We start from the raw sequence: 18008 nt of genomic DNA on the forward strand, positions 1-18008 counted from the left end.
AAATAATCTGCAGATGCTAGGGCCAAAGCAACACTCATAAATCGCTGGAGGAACTCAGCAGGTCGGGCAGCATCCGTGGAAAAGATCGGTCGACGTTTCGGGCCAGAACCCTTCGTCCTGACGAAGGGTTCCAGCCCAAATCGTCGACCAATCTTTTCCACGGATGCTGCCTGACCTGCTGAGTTCCTCCAGCGCATTGTGAGAGTTGAGCTGACTCATTCACTTAGTCCTTCATTGCACCCCTGGACTCACCTCAGCCAGGTCCTCCTAAAGTTTGGTTCAATATTCTACTAGCACTCACACAACCACTTCCAGCCATACCTGCTCCTGAGCTTTACGGGAGAGTTTCCGAAGGTAGGAGCCCATGTATGCACCAGTTCCAACCAGGACTGGCATCACCACACACATGAGTTCAGTCAGTGTTGGTGAAACGAAGTACAGAGATACCAGGCAGCCAATTGTTTGTGCAATACTCTTCAGACCCTGGAGATCAGAACAGACAAACAGCAGAACAGTTATGGATTGGACTATGCCATATGCTTAGGGTACAGTGTCACAGAGTCATAGAGCAATGCAGCAGAGATACAGCCCCTTCCTCCTAACCAGTTCATGCTGACCACAATGCCCACTCAGCTGATCCCAATTTCCTGCCTTTGGCTCATATCCCTCTAAGCCCTGCCTCTTCATGTACTTATCTAAGTGCTTCTTAAATGATATATTATACCAGTCTAATAAACCCGCTTTAGGTTGGATGCAAACTATAGCTCCCGGGGGAAGGACAGCTTGGATTGATTAGTAACTGGAGGCATTGGAGTGCTACCAAATGCAAAAAGAAGGATTAATTTCAGAGTAAAGCTTATAGCCAAGAGAAACACGCCATTCAGGAAAATAAATTGGCAGAATCTATCCTTGCAGTTGTCTAAGTAACACTGATCCATCCTTGGTCCAAGCTAATTTAATTTGGGGCATCAGTTGTGCCCCAAATATAACATAATAAAAGATAAAATACCAGAAATACTCATCAAATAAGGTAGCACCTGTGGAGGGAGAGAGAAAAGAATTAAGATGTCAGTTCAATGACATTTCCTCAGACTTGGAAAAAACTAGAAATATAAGATGCTTTAAGTTGCAGAGAAAACAAAAATGTGGTCAGGTCTTTGGGAGACTGAATGGTACAGATGGTGGAGGTGATGGCTGAAAGGGTTCTTGTCAACTGTAGCTGATTTGTTGGGAGCAGATGTATAAGAACATAGATCAGTATTGCACAAGAACAGGCCCTTCAGCCCACAATGTCTGTGCAGACCATTCCGCCAACCTAAATGAATCCCATCTGCCTGCACACAGTCCATAAACCTCCAATCCCTGTATGTTCATGCAAACAAATGAAGAGAGGGAAAAATATATTGCCAAATGTGAAATACAAAACAATATAGTAGCTGGAAATCTGAAATAAAAGAGAATGTCAGAAGAGTCCAGTAGAACAGCCAGCATTTGTGGAGAGAGAGAGAGAGAAACTGAATTATGGTTACAGGATGATGACAATGAGTGCATTTCAGAACTAGTTTAGTTGGATTTCAGTGAGGCACTGAAGAGGACAAAGAAATTGACATGTAAGTGGAGCAGAGAACGGTAAAGGATACAGAAAATGACGGATGCAGTCCAGTCCATTACAGCCAAAACCCTGAGTACATTGACCTGGAACACTGCCACAAGAAAGTAGCATCTACCATCAAGGCCGTGCCCACTTAGCCTAACTACTATCAGACTATACAGTAACCTTAGGTCCCACACTACCAAGTTCAGAAACAGTTATTACCCTGCAATCATCAGGCCCCTGAACTGGCATGGATAACTTCATTCACCACTGAATGAGTTAAATTACTGATTCTACAACCTACAAACTAACTTTCAAAAATCCTTTACAACTCATGTTCTCAGTATTATTTCATTTACACACGTTGTCTTCTTTTGTACATTGAGTGTTTGTCAGTCTTTGTTGACATATAGATTTTGTAAAATTATATTGCATTTTTTCCTGAAAATGAATGCAAGAAAATGAATCTAAAGGTAGCACAGTGGTGCTCGAAAGTTTGTACACCCTGTAGTATTTTCTCTATTTCTCCATAAACATGACCTTCACGCAAGTCCTAAAATTAAATAGAGAACCAAATTAAATAAATATTACAAAAACATTTTACTTGTTCATTTATTTATTAACAAAAATTATCCAATATTTCATGTATTTGATGGAAAAATTATGTGAACCTCCAAGGTAATGCCTTCTACAAAAGCTATTTGGAGTCACGTGTTCCAATCAATGAGATGAGATTGGAATTGTGGGTTGTCAAGGTGCCTTGCCCTATAAAAAAGACACACAAAGTCAGTTCTCTGGCTGCTGTCTCCATCATCATTTGTCTTTGCTTTCCTCTTGTTTTCTTCCCTTCAATCTTTCCCATAATTACTAATCTTTCCTAATCACATGTCCAATGAAGTCATGTTGCCTTTTCATGACTTCATACATTATTTCTCTTTTTTGCGTTTGCTCTGTTCATGACATCCTCGATAAGTATTCGCTTCGTCCATGATATTCTTTGCATCCTCCTCAAAAACCACAATTTGTTTCCTCACGTTACTAGATATTGTCCAACATTCTGAGCTATATAACATAACTGGATAAATATAACATTTCAGTGCTCTGAGGCAGGTTGTCATGCCTAGTTTAGTGTTGGTCAGTATACTCTTCATTCTCGTAAAGGTGTCTTTTGCCATCCCTATTCTTCTTTTGATGTCCATGTCGCACCTGCCATCTGATGTCACCCAGCTTCCTAAGTAGCAAAAGTTCTGTACTTGTTTTATGTTTTCCCTGTTTATTCTCAGACTGCAGACAGGATTCTCCTTCTTTTTGGATATCACCATACATTTTGTCATCTTGCAATCGATAGATAGACCCATTTTTGCACTTTCTTCAACAACTATATCAATTAAGTTTTGTAGTTCTTCCTCCGTACTTGCAACTAACACAGTGCCATCCGCATATCTGAAATTATTGATGTTTTCACCGCCAAGATGTCTCTTATTTTTTGTAATATTGTTTCACTGTACACATTAAACAAATCAGGGGAGAAAACGCACCCTAGTCTCACGCCTCTCTTGATTTCCGTAAACTGACTCACATCTCCATCTATTCTTACAGCGGCAGTTTGTCCCCAGTACAGATTTCTGATTAGGCGGAGGTCTTTCGAAACTAGATTGAGAGTGTCCTGTAATGTTTCAAATAACTTATTGTGCTTCACTTTATCAAGTGCTTTTGTGTAGATGATAAAACAAACAAATCTTTTTGCACTTGAATATCTCATTCTGATGGTATCCTTAACATCAATATCGCGTTTCGTGTACCTTTGTCTTTCATAAAACCACATTGTTCTTTACCTATTTCAGCTTGTTTTTTACTTTTAGCTCGTCATCAAAATTCTTATAAGCATCTTGGTGATATGACTCATTAAACTTATGATCCTATGTAATTCACATTCTATTGCTCCAGGTTTCTTAGGAAGAGTGATAAATACTGATTTTTTCATCTCTCCTGGTATTATTCCAGTCTCATAAATGTCATTGATTAAATCAGCAAATTTTTCAATTCCATAATCTTCAAGGGCAATAATTTGTTCTATTACTAATTCATCAGGACCTGCTGTCTTTCCTTTCTTCATCTTATTTATTGCGTTACGAACTTCATTTAAAATACTTGGACCTTCAATGTTCTTCTTAATTTCTGGTTTTTCGCCTCAATCGTCTTCAAACAATTCCTGAATATACTCAGTCCATCTGTTCATAATCTCATCTTTTTCCATGATAATGGTACCATCCTTTGCTTTCAAACATCCACCTGAAGAACAGAGGAGCTTTTTACCAGTGATATTCTTGATTTGTTGATGTAACCTTTTTGGATCAGTAATAGAGATTCTTTCTAATCGCTCACATTCCTGGTTTAATCATTCTTCTTTGGCTTTTTGACATAAGCTTTTAACTTTTTTATCTAAGGACTTATATTCTGTAGGATTTGCTTTCTTTCATTTCCTTTCTTCCATTAGATTTTTGATTTCATCTGTCATCCATTTATTCTTTGTACTTTTTTCTTTTTTAGGAATCACTGTTGCCCAGAATCAACCCTATCGAGCAAAGCATCTTCAGAATTGTCTTGAAGATCCTCTTGACGCTGTTGTTGTGTGATACATTTTGTGAGTTTGACCATGGTTTTCTTAGCAAATAGATTCTAGGAAACCTAGTATCTAGCAACGGTGGTTTGCTATTGCCTTCTGTTGGGCGAACTAAAGAAATCGCCATTTCTCTTCCCAAATGTTCATTGCCTGTACTATAGCCATTGTCATTTGAGGTCCTAGTTCATCCGCCTTCTCCGTCATAAGTTCAGTTACTGAACCTGCCGGATCTGTCGTTGGCCTTCGCTCGTATCCTGAGCAGGAACCCTTGCAGGTGCTACCGTTCCGGGTCAGAGCGGCCCTGGGAGCAATGAATGACTAAGGGGTAATTCCACTTTCCCCAAAGCTCTGAAAGTCCCCAATCAGAGCCTCATCATCCATTGCAGTTCAGAGTCATACCCAGGACCCACCAAAGTCACAACATGTCACTAAAAATTATGCGGAATTGGGAGTTCTTGTTCTAATGGTTTTCTCCCATGTAGAAAGGGTAGAGCACTCCCTGCTCTTTTTCACACAACAGCTGCTTGCTGAGCTTCCACCTGCTGAGTCATTTGCAAGCTGTTCACTGGGAAAGCTGCCAAGAAATGAGGGGAAATGGAAAGGGAGGAAAATATAAAGGGAGTGGGTGGGGAGGATGAAATGATATCTGAGCAGTCACCTTCACAACGGATTGGTCTGATCACACCACATGCTGCATTCAGGCAGCTGGCACTGGGACCCCTTACATTGTGCAATGCTGTTGCATACTTGTCAGTACTGCCCGTCTATGAGCCTGATGTTCAAAGTTGAGGTAAATTTATGATCAAATATTTTGCTATATACTACCTTGAGATTAATTTTCTTGTAGGCATATAGAGGAATAAAAGAAATACAACATAATTTACAAAAAACTAGATATAAACTGTTGAAGATTGACAATCGATGTGCAAAAGAAGATGAAACTGTTCAAATAAAACATAATGCTGAGAAAAATGAGTTGTTAAGAGTCCTTGAAAGTGAGTTTGTAGATCAAAGATGGCGGCGTGACGCAGGGCGCGCGGCCGTTCCAAAATGATATCGTATTTGTAAGTAGGGGCTGTGCACAATCCTGATTTGATGGAGACAGATATGAGAAGCACGGAGGAACATCTGGTGAAACTTCTGAAATGCCTGCTTCGCTGCTATTGCTACTGCTACTGTGCGATCGAGAATCTCCGGAGGGGAAGGCCCCAAATCCTCGGCTTTGCCTATTGCCTGTTGCTGGGGCCAGGATCAAAGAGCTTGGCAGTGATGGTGCTCATTGCTCGGTGTCCGAGGGCTGGTCGAAGGCTCGAAGTTTTCGGATGGACTCAAGAGTCGTCTGTGGTCAGGTGCTTCCGGGGTGCTGCATCGGCAAGTTTGCAGCGCTGGAGGTTCATGGCAGGGAGAGTTTCTCCCTTCTACCATCTGCGTGAGATGATGGGACTTTCAAGAGACCTTGAGACTTTTTTTTACTGTGCCCATGGTCTGTTCTTTATCAAATTATGGTATTGCTTTGCACTGTTGTAACTATATGTTATAATTATGTGGTTTCTGTTTTTTAATTTTTTTTAGTCTTGGTTTGTCTTGTGTTTCTGTGATATCATTCTGGAGGAACATTGCATCATTTCTTAATGCATGCATTACTAAATGACAATAAAAGAGGACTACGTGTCCTCATAATCTAATCGAAATCTAATCTAAAATAATTCTAGAATTGTGGTAATTAAAATTATCTAAACCGGTTCAGGAGCCTGATGGCTGTAGGGTAATGGTAGGGTAATGGCTGATGGTTTGGGACCTAAAGTTTCTGTACCTCTTGGTCGATGTGACAAGAAGCCATGATCTGGATAGTGGGTGTCTTTGATGATGGACGCTGCTTTTCTGTGGCAGTATTCCATGTGAATGCACTCAGTGGCGGGGAGGGCTTTGCCTGAAATCGCCTGGGCTGTATCCACCACTTTTTGTAGCCTTTTCCTTTTCTGGGTATTGGTGTTTCCATATCAGACCCTGATGCAACTCGTTAGGAAACACCCTATTGTGCATCTATAGAGGTTTGTCAAAGTTTTTGCTGACATGCTGAACCTACAAGCATAAAATCAGTGCCCAGTGGTTACCCTTCAAATCATGCAGAGATCCTGACTTCTTTGGTTCTTGGTTCAATATTTGATGGTTATTGAGAAACATGCTACATGTTTGTGACAATAACATGATAATTACCCTGGGAAGAAGATACCTGTGTTAGGGTGAACCATGATAGAAAATAAATGCCTGGTCCAATTCTCCAATGTACTGCAACAAGAAGTTGTGAAACTTGTCAAGTTATGTACAAATTACCTTTATGAATGATAAGGCATCAAAAGGGTTAACATTCCTTCTGTTTTTTTTGTCTCCATTTTCTTTGCATTTTGCTGATATTCTCTCTTCTCCCTTCCTCCATGGGCAGAAGATACAAAAGCCTGAAAGCATGCCACCAAGCTCAAGGACAGCTTCTATACCGCCATTTAAAGATTATTGAACCCTCCTCTAGTATGATAAGAGACTCTTGATCTCACAATATGCCTTGCTGTGCCTTGCACCTTACTGTCTGCCTGCACTGCACTTTTTCTGTAACTGTAACACTTTATTCTACATTCTGCTATTGCTCTCCCATGTACTACCTCAATGTACCAACGTGATGAAATGATCTGTATACATGGCGTGCAAAGCAAAGTTTCTTCACTGTACCACAGTACATGTGTCAATAATAGCAAAATTACCAATTTATTTACTTAAATGCTAGACACCATGCAACTTTTTTAAAAATGTATTTTCCCAACCAACCACGGCAAACTCTTCCTTCACAACTTCATCATTTCCTTTTTTAAGGTTTGTAACATATTATCTTGGGGTCTTTTACATCTATCCAAGAAGGCAAGAGGAACCCAAGTTTCACATCTCATCCCATCCCCTCCAACCCTACTGTATTCTTTTACTAATGCCCCTCCTGTGGTGGCCTGTATTCCTTCAGTCCTATCACTCGGGCTAAAGTTTTCCCTCAAAAATTGTCTCTCTGGCAGTCAGCATTCCTTTGACGTTGCCCTTGTGACAGTGTAGTACTAGCTTGTTACTGAATTGGAACACCTGCCTCAGTTAAGAGTATATTCTGCAGACTGGGGTTCAGCCTTAAGTCCAAGGTAAGATTCAGCCTTACACACATGTACTCAGTATGGGTGAAGAATGGAAGCACACTCAGATCTTTGTGATTGACAGTGTTGATATATCCCAGCCCAAATCCCGATTAGCTCACCTGAGAAATCACCAATTTGAAGGAGGATTTGAACTCCTGGATATCACTGGTTAGGCGACTCACCAGATGTCCTGTCCGGGTAGCATCATAAAAGGCCACATCCTGCCTGACACCAAATTAGAGAAAGAAACAAAGCTCAGATGGATGGAATATTCAAATATACCTTTTCATTAAAGTTTAGATACTCATACCACCATTGAATTAGAAGTGTGAAGCAATGATTTATGCGGATTCTCACAAATACCTCCCTAAACAAAGCAACGCTTATCATCCCTGTTATAACATAAAATTAGAAAATCTTGCAATTATTCAGCTGTTCAGTCAGAGTTAATGTTTCAGGCCAGTGAGCTTTACTTTTCAGATGAAACTAATTCCAGTGCTGGGGTAAGAAGGAGCTGCATCAACAGCAGTGGCACCACCTGAACTGGGATGGGAACCGGTAGGAAGGGTAAATAAGGAATTGGTAAACACTTTAAACTAGCAAAATGGGGTGCTGAAGTGGGATCTGCAAGCAGCTAACTGTGCAAACAGGAAAAGAGAACACAGAAAGAATCAACTGCTGGAGGACATTAATAGCAAGGGAACAAATAATTACAGATGGAAATCAAAAAAAGATGGTTTCCAATAAAGTGAGGAGATAGTGATCTCATCTGGTTCCTCAACACCACCTCTTTGGTCAAGAAAGCACAGCAGCGGCTCTACTTCCTGAGGAGATTGAGGCTCCCCTCCCCATTCTAACCAATTTTAACAGGAGCAACATCAACTGTGTCCTTACCGGCTGCATCACTGTCTGGTATGGGAAATGCAAGCATCTGACCACAAGTTCCTACAAAGGATAGCAAGGACTGCTAAGAGGACATTGGGGTCTCTTTTTCACCCAGAGATATTTATCAGGAGTGCTGCGCACACAGAACCCTTAGCATCGTCAATGGTGCTCCAATCCGTCCTACAATATCTTTGACCCCCTACCATCAGAAAGGAGGTATCATAGCATTCTAGCAAAAACTGTTAAGGTGGCAAACAGCTTCTTCCCCCAGGCCGTATAAGACTACTGAACTCCCTGCCACCACTCAAGAATCATGAAGCGGCAGTAGTTTTATACTGTTTACTTTAAAATGTGTCATAAATGCACCTTATTATTTATTAATTTACTGGTGGTAATATTACTTTACTGTTTGAGTTATAAGTACAGTGGATTCTGGTTAATTAGGATACATTGGGACCAGTAATTTTGGGCCCAATTAAGCGGCTACCCCAATTATCCGAAGTTTCATGGAAATAATTAAAATGTATAAAAAAGACAAACTGAGTAACAATTTATGTATTTAAATGAAATACAGAACAAATTAGAACACTATCAATACTACTACAATACTAGAAAACTATATATTAGTTCCTAATAGTTATTGACAGAGGAAATCATCCAGTATACACAATGAATAAAAACAGTGCCAACACCTAGTGCAGATAACGGACTATCTTCATACAATGCTTTCGATGATTGCATCTTCCAAATCTTCATTTTTATCATAACATTCAAGATGATTGTCAACACATTCAAATTCTTCATGGTTCCTAACTGTGTCATCTCTCAGATACAATGGTGTCAAGAAAACAACCTCTGCCTCAATGTCGCAAAAACAAAGAAGCTGGTTGTGGGTTACAGGAGGAATGGAGACAGGCTAACCCCTATTGACATCAATGGATCTGGGGTTGAGAGGGTAAACAGCTTTACGTTCCTCAGCATAAACATCACCAAGGACCTCACGTGGTCTGTAACACCAGCTGTGTGGTGAAAAAGGTACTACAGTGCCTCTTTCACCTCAGATATTGAGGAAGTTCGGTATGGGCCCTCAAATCCTAAGAACTTATTACAGGGGCACAATTGAGAGCATTCTGACTGACTGCATCACTGCCTGGTACGGAAACTGTACTTCCCTCAGTCGCAAGACTCTGCAGAAAATGGTGCAGACAGCCCAGCGCATCTGTAGTTATGAACTTCCCACAATCCAGGACATTTACAAAACAGGTGTGAAAAAAGGGCCCGAATGATCATTGGGGACCCAAGTCACCCCAACCACAATCTACTCCAGCTGCTACCATTCAGGAAACAGTACCATAGCATTAAAGCCAGGCCCAACAGGCTCCGGGACAGCTTCTTCCACCAGGCCATTAGACTGATTAACTCATGCTGATCTGAGTGTATTTCTATGTAACATTGACTGTTCTATCTATTATAAATTATTATAAATTACTAAGATTGCATGGGAGTAAAGGATAGCACATTTAGACGGAGACATAACGTAAAGATTTTTATTCCTCATGTTTGTGAAGGATGTAAGAAATAAGGTCAATTCAAACTTGTTGAAGTAGTGAAATTGCTTAATTTTTAACTCTGGCTGTTTCTGGCATCTCCAAGCCTGAATGCTTGAAACCACGTGAGCAAAACAGTTCGGAATTGTCTTACTGTTTTTTCTTGCTAACTGTCAGTGACCAAAATCACTGCTTTTTGAACACAAACGCATGCAACTGATGCTATTTTAAAACTGTTCATTCTAAGCACCGCGTATCGGACAACCACACAAGTCCACGTGACTAACTCTAGTTAGGACCTGTTCAGCAATAATCTATCTGCCCCAATTAAGCGACACAGTGTCCCAAATACACAAAGGGAATCCTGCCAATGTTCTCAATTTGGTTTTGGTCTTTAAGAGTAGTTACAAATAAGCAGCTGCCCAATTAACACCAATGACCCAATTAACTGGATCCACTGTACTGAGATGTTCACCTTGGTCTGGAGGAACATTGTTTCATTTGGCAGTATACATGTGTATGGTTGAATGACAATAAACTGAACTTGAAATCCTATTAAAATAAGTTAAGATGTTTATAAAGTTATGCAGAGTATGTAACAGACCAGAAGAGTTGGAGCCAATCTTGCATGGAAGGAACTAGGTACAGAACGGACTGAAAGGGTGAAAGTCAGATGGATTAGCAATACTCACAGAGGACAAAAATATTGTGGTAGAAAGAAACCTACAAAGGAAATCGAAATAGAATCCATATGTAGCACAAAGCCCAAAGTCAGCAGCTGCCAGGAGCTGGAGGATGGTGTTGCCTGTGTGGCTTTGTGGTCCTGTTGGTGAGAGGTTTGTTGGACCTGCTCATGAGGCTTCACTGGGCCAAGTCTCCAAGCAAAGTTACCTTCTGGGCAATGAGCCAAGTGTCCCACTCTCTCCCTGGCACTTGTGGGAGAATTTTGGCTTACAGCTGAAGGAGGACAGCAGCCACTTCTTGATGGGAGCAAACACAAGTATAACAAACAAGGTTAGATTATTCATTCAAGGGCATAGGAGCACCTCTTGCCTGACTTCTGGAGAGAATGCAGAGCATGGGAGTAGAGGACAACACAAAAGAAGATTGTAGGTAGTGTGTTCCACAATAATCAGTGCTTGGATCAGTGCTCTGGAAATCTGAAGTACAAACAGAAAATGTTGAAATGCTCAGGAGTTCAAGCAACATCTGTGGAGAAAGTATTTCTAGTATTTTCCAGTTATATTTTTGAGATAATTGTTCTTCACAACTTTTGTTAAGGGATCATGGTGCTGGGATCATTGTTGTATGTCATAGACATAAATAACTTGGATGCGAATATTCTTTGGTCTGATAAATAAGATTGCTGATGACGCAAATATTGGTGGAATTGTGGATGGTGAGGATGGTTGTGCAAGAATAAAGTGGGACATAGAGCAGCTGGAGAGGTGGGCAGAATGGTGACAGAAAGAAGCTATTCCTGACAAGTATGAGGTAATACACTTCAGGTTACAGAGATTTACTGTAAACAGAGGGAATGATAAAATAGGTGGATCAGGTAGGGAAGAAGATGCTTAACTTGTTGCCTTTATAGGCAAACATTTTGAGTGTTTTAGTTGGAACATCATGATGCTGCTGTACAAAATGTGGGAAGGTCACACTTGGGATATTGAGTACAGTTCTGGTCACTACACTACAGAAAAGATGTGATAGCACTGAAAATGGTTCAAAAATGTTTCAGCAGGATATTACCTGGAATGGAGAACTTTAGTTTCAAGGAGAGAGTGGGATTGTTTTCACTGGAATACAGGGGTCTGAGCAGTGACGTTGGAGAGGATTATAAAATTATGAGAAGCATAGACAGATAGTCAAAGTCTTTTTCATGGGGCAGGAGAGTGTAAAACTGCAGGATATGCACTTAATGTGAATGGGAAAATATTTAATAGGGACCTGTGAGGTAACTTTTTCACAGAGGGGTTATTGTGTATATGGTATAAGCAAAGAACTCTTTAAAATACTGCAAGGTTTTGATAGAGTTGATACACAGAGAACCAAAGGTCAACAAAGTAAGCTGTTTATCAAAAAAAAAATTCAACAAAGAAGAAATCTCTCTGGATTTCTTCTTTAAAATCACACCAGAGTAGCAAAAATGTGTAACTTGCTACTAGGGAGTAGCTGACGAGATACATTCAACAGGTGGCTGGACAAACTAATGAAGGAGAAGGAAATTGAGGGCTATGCTGTAGATCTAACCAAGGAAGGAGATGAGGAGGCTCAAGTAAACATCTGCACAGTCAGAATTGCATAGAATACATCTGCCATGTATCATATGTAAACTTACACAAACTTTGGACCTCATTTGTTACCTTATAACAACTGAAAGAACTTTCAACACATCTTGAAGAAATGCCACAGTGAAACAGACAACATCATCTGCAATAAGGCATCACTGAATCATGGTTGAAAGATTATAGCTAGAAGCTTAATGTTTAAGGATGCACATTGTACTGAAAGGATAAGTAGGAAGGCAGAGGGGGTGGAGTGACTCTGTTGGTAAAAAATGAAATTAAATCATTAGAAAGAGGTAACATTGGATCAGAAGGTGTTGAATCGTTGTGGACAGAGCTAAGGAACTGCAAGGGTAAAAAGACCTGGATGGGAATTATAAACAGACCTCCAAATAGTAATAAGGATGGGGTCTACAAGTTACAATGGGAGATAGAAAATGCATGCCAAAAGGGCAATGTTACAATAGTCATGGGGGATTTCAATATGCAGGTAAACTGGGAAAATAAGGTTGGTATGCAATTCTAAGAGGGAGAATTTCTAGAATGCCTATGAGATGTCTTTTCAGAGCAGCTCGTGGTTGAACCCTCTGGAGGATCAGCTATTCTGGACTGGGTGCTGTGCAATGAACGAGAATTAATTATAGACCTTAAGATAAAAGAACCTTAGGGGCAAGTGATCATAATATAATCAAATTCATCCTGAAATTTGAAAAAGAGAAGCTAAAATCAGATGTATCAGTATTACAGTGGAATTAAGGCAATCACAGAGGCAAGAAAGAGGAATTGGCCAGAATTGATTGGAAAAGAACACTGGCAGGGATGATGGCAGAGCAGCAATGACTGGAATTTCTGGAAGTAATTCAGAAGCCACAGGATATATACATCCCAAAGTGGAAGAAGTATTTTAATGGCAAGATGACACAACCATGGCGAACAAGGGAAGTCAAAGCCAACATAGAAGCCAAAGAGAGGAAATATAATAGAGCTAAAAATAGTGGGAAGTTTGAGGATTGAGAAGCTTTCAAATATCAACAGAAGGCAACTAAAAATGTCATTAAGATAAAGATGGAATACGAAAGTAAGCTAGCCAATAATATTAAAGAGGATACCAAATATTTCTTCAGATACATAAAGTGTAAAAGAGAGGCAAGAGTGCATATATCGGACTGCTGGAAAACAATGCTGGACAGTAAGTAACGGGGAACTAGAAAATAGCAGATGAACTTAAAAAATATTTTGCATCAATCTTCACTGTGGAGAAGACATGCTGTGGAGAAACAAGGAATTATTGATAACACCTCCTATATTTTGACAAAAATGTGCAGGCAAAATTCCTTTATCATTACTGAAAGCATAAGCAAACTTGTCAATTTTCACATTACAATCTGTGAGACAAAATCATACAAGAAATGTTTCAACATAATAAAAATTTCACACCTGATCAGAGTTGCAAATAACTCCTTCCTCATCGCAGCAGCAACTCGTTCACCAACTCTGGACAACAGAGTGATATAAAAGCAGCTCAGGATTCCCTGGTAATGAGAAGGAGAAAGACTGATCTAGAGCAAGTGTAGGAAATTGCTTTTCTGTTAATGATTTTTAATTTCCATAAGGACAAAGATTATTCACGTATCTGAGCACCAGAACTGCCAAAGGACAAAGGTTGTGTGCAATAGGTGCTGGTAAATGGTATTTGTATAGATGGGCATTTGCTGGTCAGCATACACATGAAGAAGATTGGCTTTATTTCTCACATGTACATTGAGACATCAAAACATGTATAACTCTCGCTTCGGCTAGCGGCTTAATATAGGGGATGATAACCCCCCCCCCCCCCACCCCTGGCCAGGCCAAACTTAAGAAATCTTGTTTGGGTGGATGCTGCGTGATGTGTCCCCTGTTACAAATCAGTACCACGAAACTACAAACAGTACACAATATGCAATTAAACAATTGAGCTTTATAATTCATAATGTGACTATATGGTTAGTAAAGAAAACAAGAAAAAAATGGCTCATTCTCATGAAGCAGTCTAATGCGCAAATGTTGGAGCTCACTGATAGGCCGTTCATCCACCATCGACCTCCTCCGAGTGTCGCTGACCTTTGGACCCTCGTTCCAAGTCCATCCATTCGAGGTCTACCAACACTCTCCATTCGTGCCTTCTCTCCTCATCTCTCCCCAGAAAAAGTCCGCAAATTCCTGGCTCCCAGACACACAAGAAAGAACAACATCCCACTCATTGGCTAACATGCCCCGTTATCTCTAGTCATAACCCAAACATTGTTGCTACAGAGAAACCATTACCTTAGCAGTGGAACATTACAGATAAGCCATTACGTGAGCAGTTAAACCTTACAGAGTGTTACATTTGCCTCAACAACCACACAGTCTGAGGATGTGTTGAGAGCAACCTGCAAGTGTCACCATGAGTCCCGCACCAACAGAGCATGCCCACAACTTATTAACCCCGACTAATCTGTATGTCTTTGGAATGTGGGAAAAACTGGATCACCCAAAGGATACCCATAAGGTCATGGGGAGAACATACAAACACCTTGCAGACAGCAGCAGCAATGGAACCTTCACTGCTGGCACTATAAAGTGTTATGCTAAGTGCCATGATACCACGCCACCATAGTAAGCTATTTCAGTGCTGTATGAAAGTCCTCAGTATTGAGACCTTCATTCTTAGATTTCAACTGCATACCAAGGCCAGAGATCCGATGTTCAATTAATTTTTCTGCTTCCAGGTTAGACATAGACAGAGAGCTCCCGGTGGTCAGAGTAAAGACTAAAGAAATGACGTAGAACAGAACAGCCTAGGCCCTCCATTTTCAAGCCGACCATGACACTTATTTATTCTAATTACATCTGCCTGTGTGTGGTCTATTTCCCTCCATTTCCTACCTGTATCTGTCTAAATGCTTTAGACAGGTGCACCTAGACAACAGCAATACATGTCTCACATTCTACTACTGCCACAAAACAACAAATTTCATGACATTTGTCAGCAATAAAAAACATGATTCTGATTCACCTCCTCCCCTCGCAGCCCATTCCAGGCACCTACCACTGTGTAAATTTGTTGTGTGAATCTCCTTTAAATTTTCCATCTTATCCCTAATCTATGCCCTTTGGTATTTGATATTTCCACCCCCTTTATTGCTTACCTATGCCTCTCATAAGTTTATATACTATCAATTCTCCCCTCAGTTTTATCCACTCCAGAGAAAATAATCCAAGTTTCTCCAATCTCTTACAGTTAATATTCTTGAATCCAATCAACATCCCAATGAACCTCTCCTGCCCTCTCTCCAAAGCCTCCATATCCTTCCTGCAATGCAGTGACCAGACGGCACACCATACTCCAAATGTACCGAACCAGTTTTATATAACTGCACCGTGATTTTTTATAATCAACACCCTAACAAATGAAGGCAAGCATGCTGAAGAACTTTCAAAAGAGCTCTCCCAACCTCTGCTAAAAACTACTGGCTCAGGGTGGTTTTGCCTCCCTGCCCCCTAACTCTGAACCACACACAGTGAGACACTGGTAAAGAGGGCATAGACCAGGGTTTCTCAGCTGGAGTTGCTAGGGGTTCTGCCAGAGATTGTGATTCTAAAAAATATACATCATTTTTTGAACTTCAGGCAATGCGTGATGCTAGCGCTCGCAATGCTGGGCAGTGACCAAGCAGCCCTGCTGGCAATCTTGCTAGAGGTTTCTCAGCCCAGTATGGCAGTGCACAGTAGGACCGTGTTTATTTGGTTGAGTCTATTCTCAGTTTTTGATGCAAGACAGAGAAGGCCGTTGATAATTGGTGAGCATTTTATTGCGTGAAGGGGAGAACAGTAGGCTGATGAGGAACGTGAAGTCCGTTTTCTGAGCATTGAATGGACTTGAGCAACTTGGGCTATGTTGTCAGCCTTTCCCTCCTGAATTACCTCCCCCAAGTTCCTCCTATGTATCACTCGCAACACGCTGGAGGAACTCAGCAGGTCGGGCAGCATCCGTGGAAATGAAGAGTCCACGTTTCGGGCAGGATCCCTTCGTCAGGACTGTAGGAGGAAGGGGCAAAGGCCCTATAAAGAAGGTGGGGGAAGGGTGGGAAGGAGAAGGCTGGTAGGTTCCAGGTGAAAAACCAGTAAGGGGAAAGATAAAGGGGTGGGGGAAGGGAGGCAGGGAGGTGATAGGCAGGAAAGGTGAAGAAAGAAAAGGAGAAAACACAATGGGTAGTAGAAGGAGGCAGGACCAAGAGGGAGGTGGTAGGAAACTGGGGGAGGGGGCAGAGTGACATAGGGATAGGGGAAAGGAGGGGGGGGGAATTACCGGAAGTTGGAGAATTCTATGTTCGTACCAAGGGGCTGGAGACCACCTAGACGGTATATGAGGTGTTGCTTTGTCAGCGGGTTTGATGGTGAGGTTGGGATTAGTGCGGAAAGAGTGAAGGGCAATGCGTTCAGAGGGAGTGAGGTTGGAACAGGAGAGAGGAGTGGTGAAGTTGAGACAGTTGATGTCTCGGCGACAGTTGGAGATAAAAAGATCAAGTGCAGGTAGAGGCCTGGGTGGGGTGTCCAGGAGGAGGAGGAGGAGGGTTGAAAACGGGAGAAGGGGTCCTCAGTAGGGGGAGGGGAATCCTTGCCAAAGAAGTAGGCTCGGAGACGTATCACTGACTTGACTTATGGGAGCAACAAACTCTACCGGTGTAGTAAAAAATTGGAGGGAAATTTTCATTCTAAAGAAGGAATTTTGACTTAGCTGATGGCTTGCCACTTTGATGTTGCTGTAAATGCTGCAAAAGGTGGATTGTGTAGGTTAGAAGTCAATTGTATTGTGAAGCTTTTATATATTTTTTGTGGTTTTCTCGTATAGTTATTTATTATGCTGAACTTTTTTATATTTGGTCCAATGTCTGACAGTACAATCTTCTGAGTCATTTCACTGCATTAGTGCAACAACAGACACAAAAAAACTCTGTCTTTACAATGAAAGCTACTTATCAATGGGTTTTACATGGACTTGTGATCCAAGTTGCCTTATTCCATTGCGCCTAGTCTGTGGCAAACGACTTACAAATACAGCAATGACTCTAGAAAAATTCAGAAGACACTTAAACACAAATCACAACCATATGGGCATGTAAAAGTGCTGATTATCTTAAACAACTATTGGAATCTCAAAACAAACACAGTAAAGCTTTTGTTAATAAAGTCACATTCAGTAAAAGAATCAGGAAGCAAGTTATTTAGTAGCAGAACTTATACCCAGAAATCAATTTACAACCGAGCTTATCTTTAGAAAATTTAAATCTCATTTTGGCTTAAGCCAGTTATTTAACAGAAACTTATTATGGTTGCCTTATGAGTTTTTAAAATTTATGAAAGGGAAAAAAGAGATTAATTTCAAGAACTGTAATCTAAGCTTAACTACCTGTTTTTTTCCAAGAGAGGTTTGCTAAAACTTCATTCCCTACTCAAAGCAGCATTGACAGCTACCTTTGGATCAATATATCTACAATTTACTGATCACGCTAATGTACGCGGGGGTTCCCTGAGAACTAAAAATTATTTCAAAGGTTCCTCCAGGGCAAAAAGGTTGTGATAGGCTGGCAGAGACAATCTAAATAGAATGAGAGTGTGAAGGAAAGCAGCATCAAAAGATGTATGCCCCAGACACTGAGAAATGGCTAGACTTTTTAGCACTGTTCCTTAATTCTGTCATCACCATCGCCATGGCCATAGGTCCTGGAGAAAAGATGTCTCTTCTGCAGAACAAGGGAAAAATCAGAAAAATCTGATGGCTCCCTTAAGCTCTGCTAGTCCTGTCCCACTGGCTTGGTCACTCTCAGTGAAGAGTACAGGATGACGGATTTAGCTCTTGGAGACTCAACATGGATTTTT

General features: G+C 41.0%; 1 protein-coding gene across 3 annotated transcripts in view; it reads right to left on the reverse strand.

Annotated features, from left to right (window-relative positions):
- abcb8 (ATP-binding cassette, sub-family B (MDR/TAP), member 8) overlaps positions 1 to 18008 on the reverse strand; it is a 66981-nt gene that overhangs the window by 34170 nt on the left and 14803 nt on the right. For 2 of the 3 annotated variants that reach the window (XM_063041085.1, XM_063041091.1), the window contains exons 4-6: positions 13542 to 13636; positions 7504 to 7609; positions 322 to 483 (exon numbers count right to left, since the gene is read on the reverse strand). In XM_063041085.1, coding sequence (XP_062897155.1) covers positions 322 to 483; positions 7504 to 7609; positions 13542 to 13636 — 363 coding nt within the window. Of the gene's footprint in view, positions 1 to 321; positions 484 to 7503; positions 7610 to 13541; positions 13637 to 14161; positions 14286 to 18008 lie in introns of those variants that run through there. The other variant, XM_063041100.1, reaches the window with a different exon arrangement.

This window comes from Mobula hypostoma, chromosome 1 (assembly GCF_963921235.1).
Source record: "Mobula hypostoma chromosome 1, sMobHyp1.1, whole genome shotgun sequence".
NCBI lineage: Eukaryota > Metazoa > Chordata > Chondrichthyes > Myliobatiformes > Myliobatidae > Mobula > Mobula hypostoma.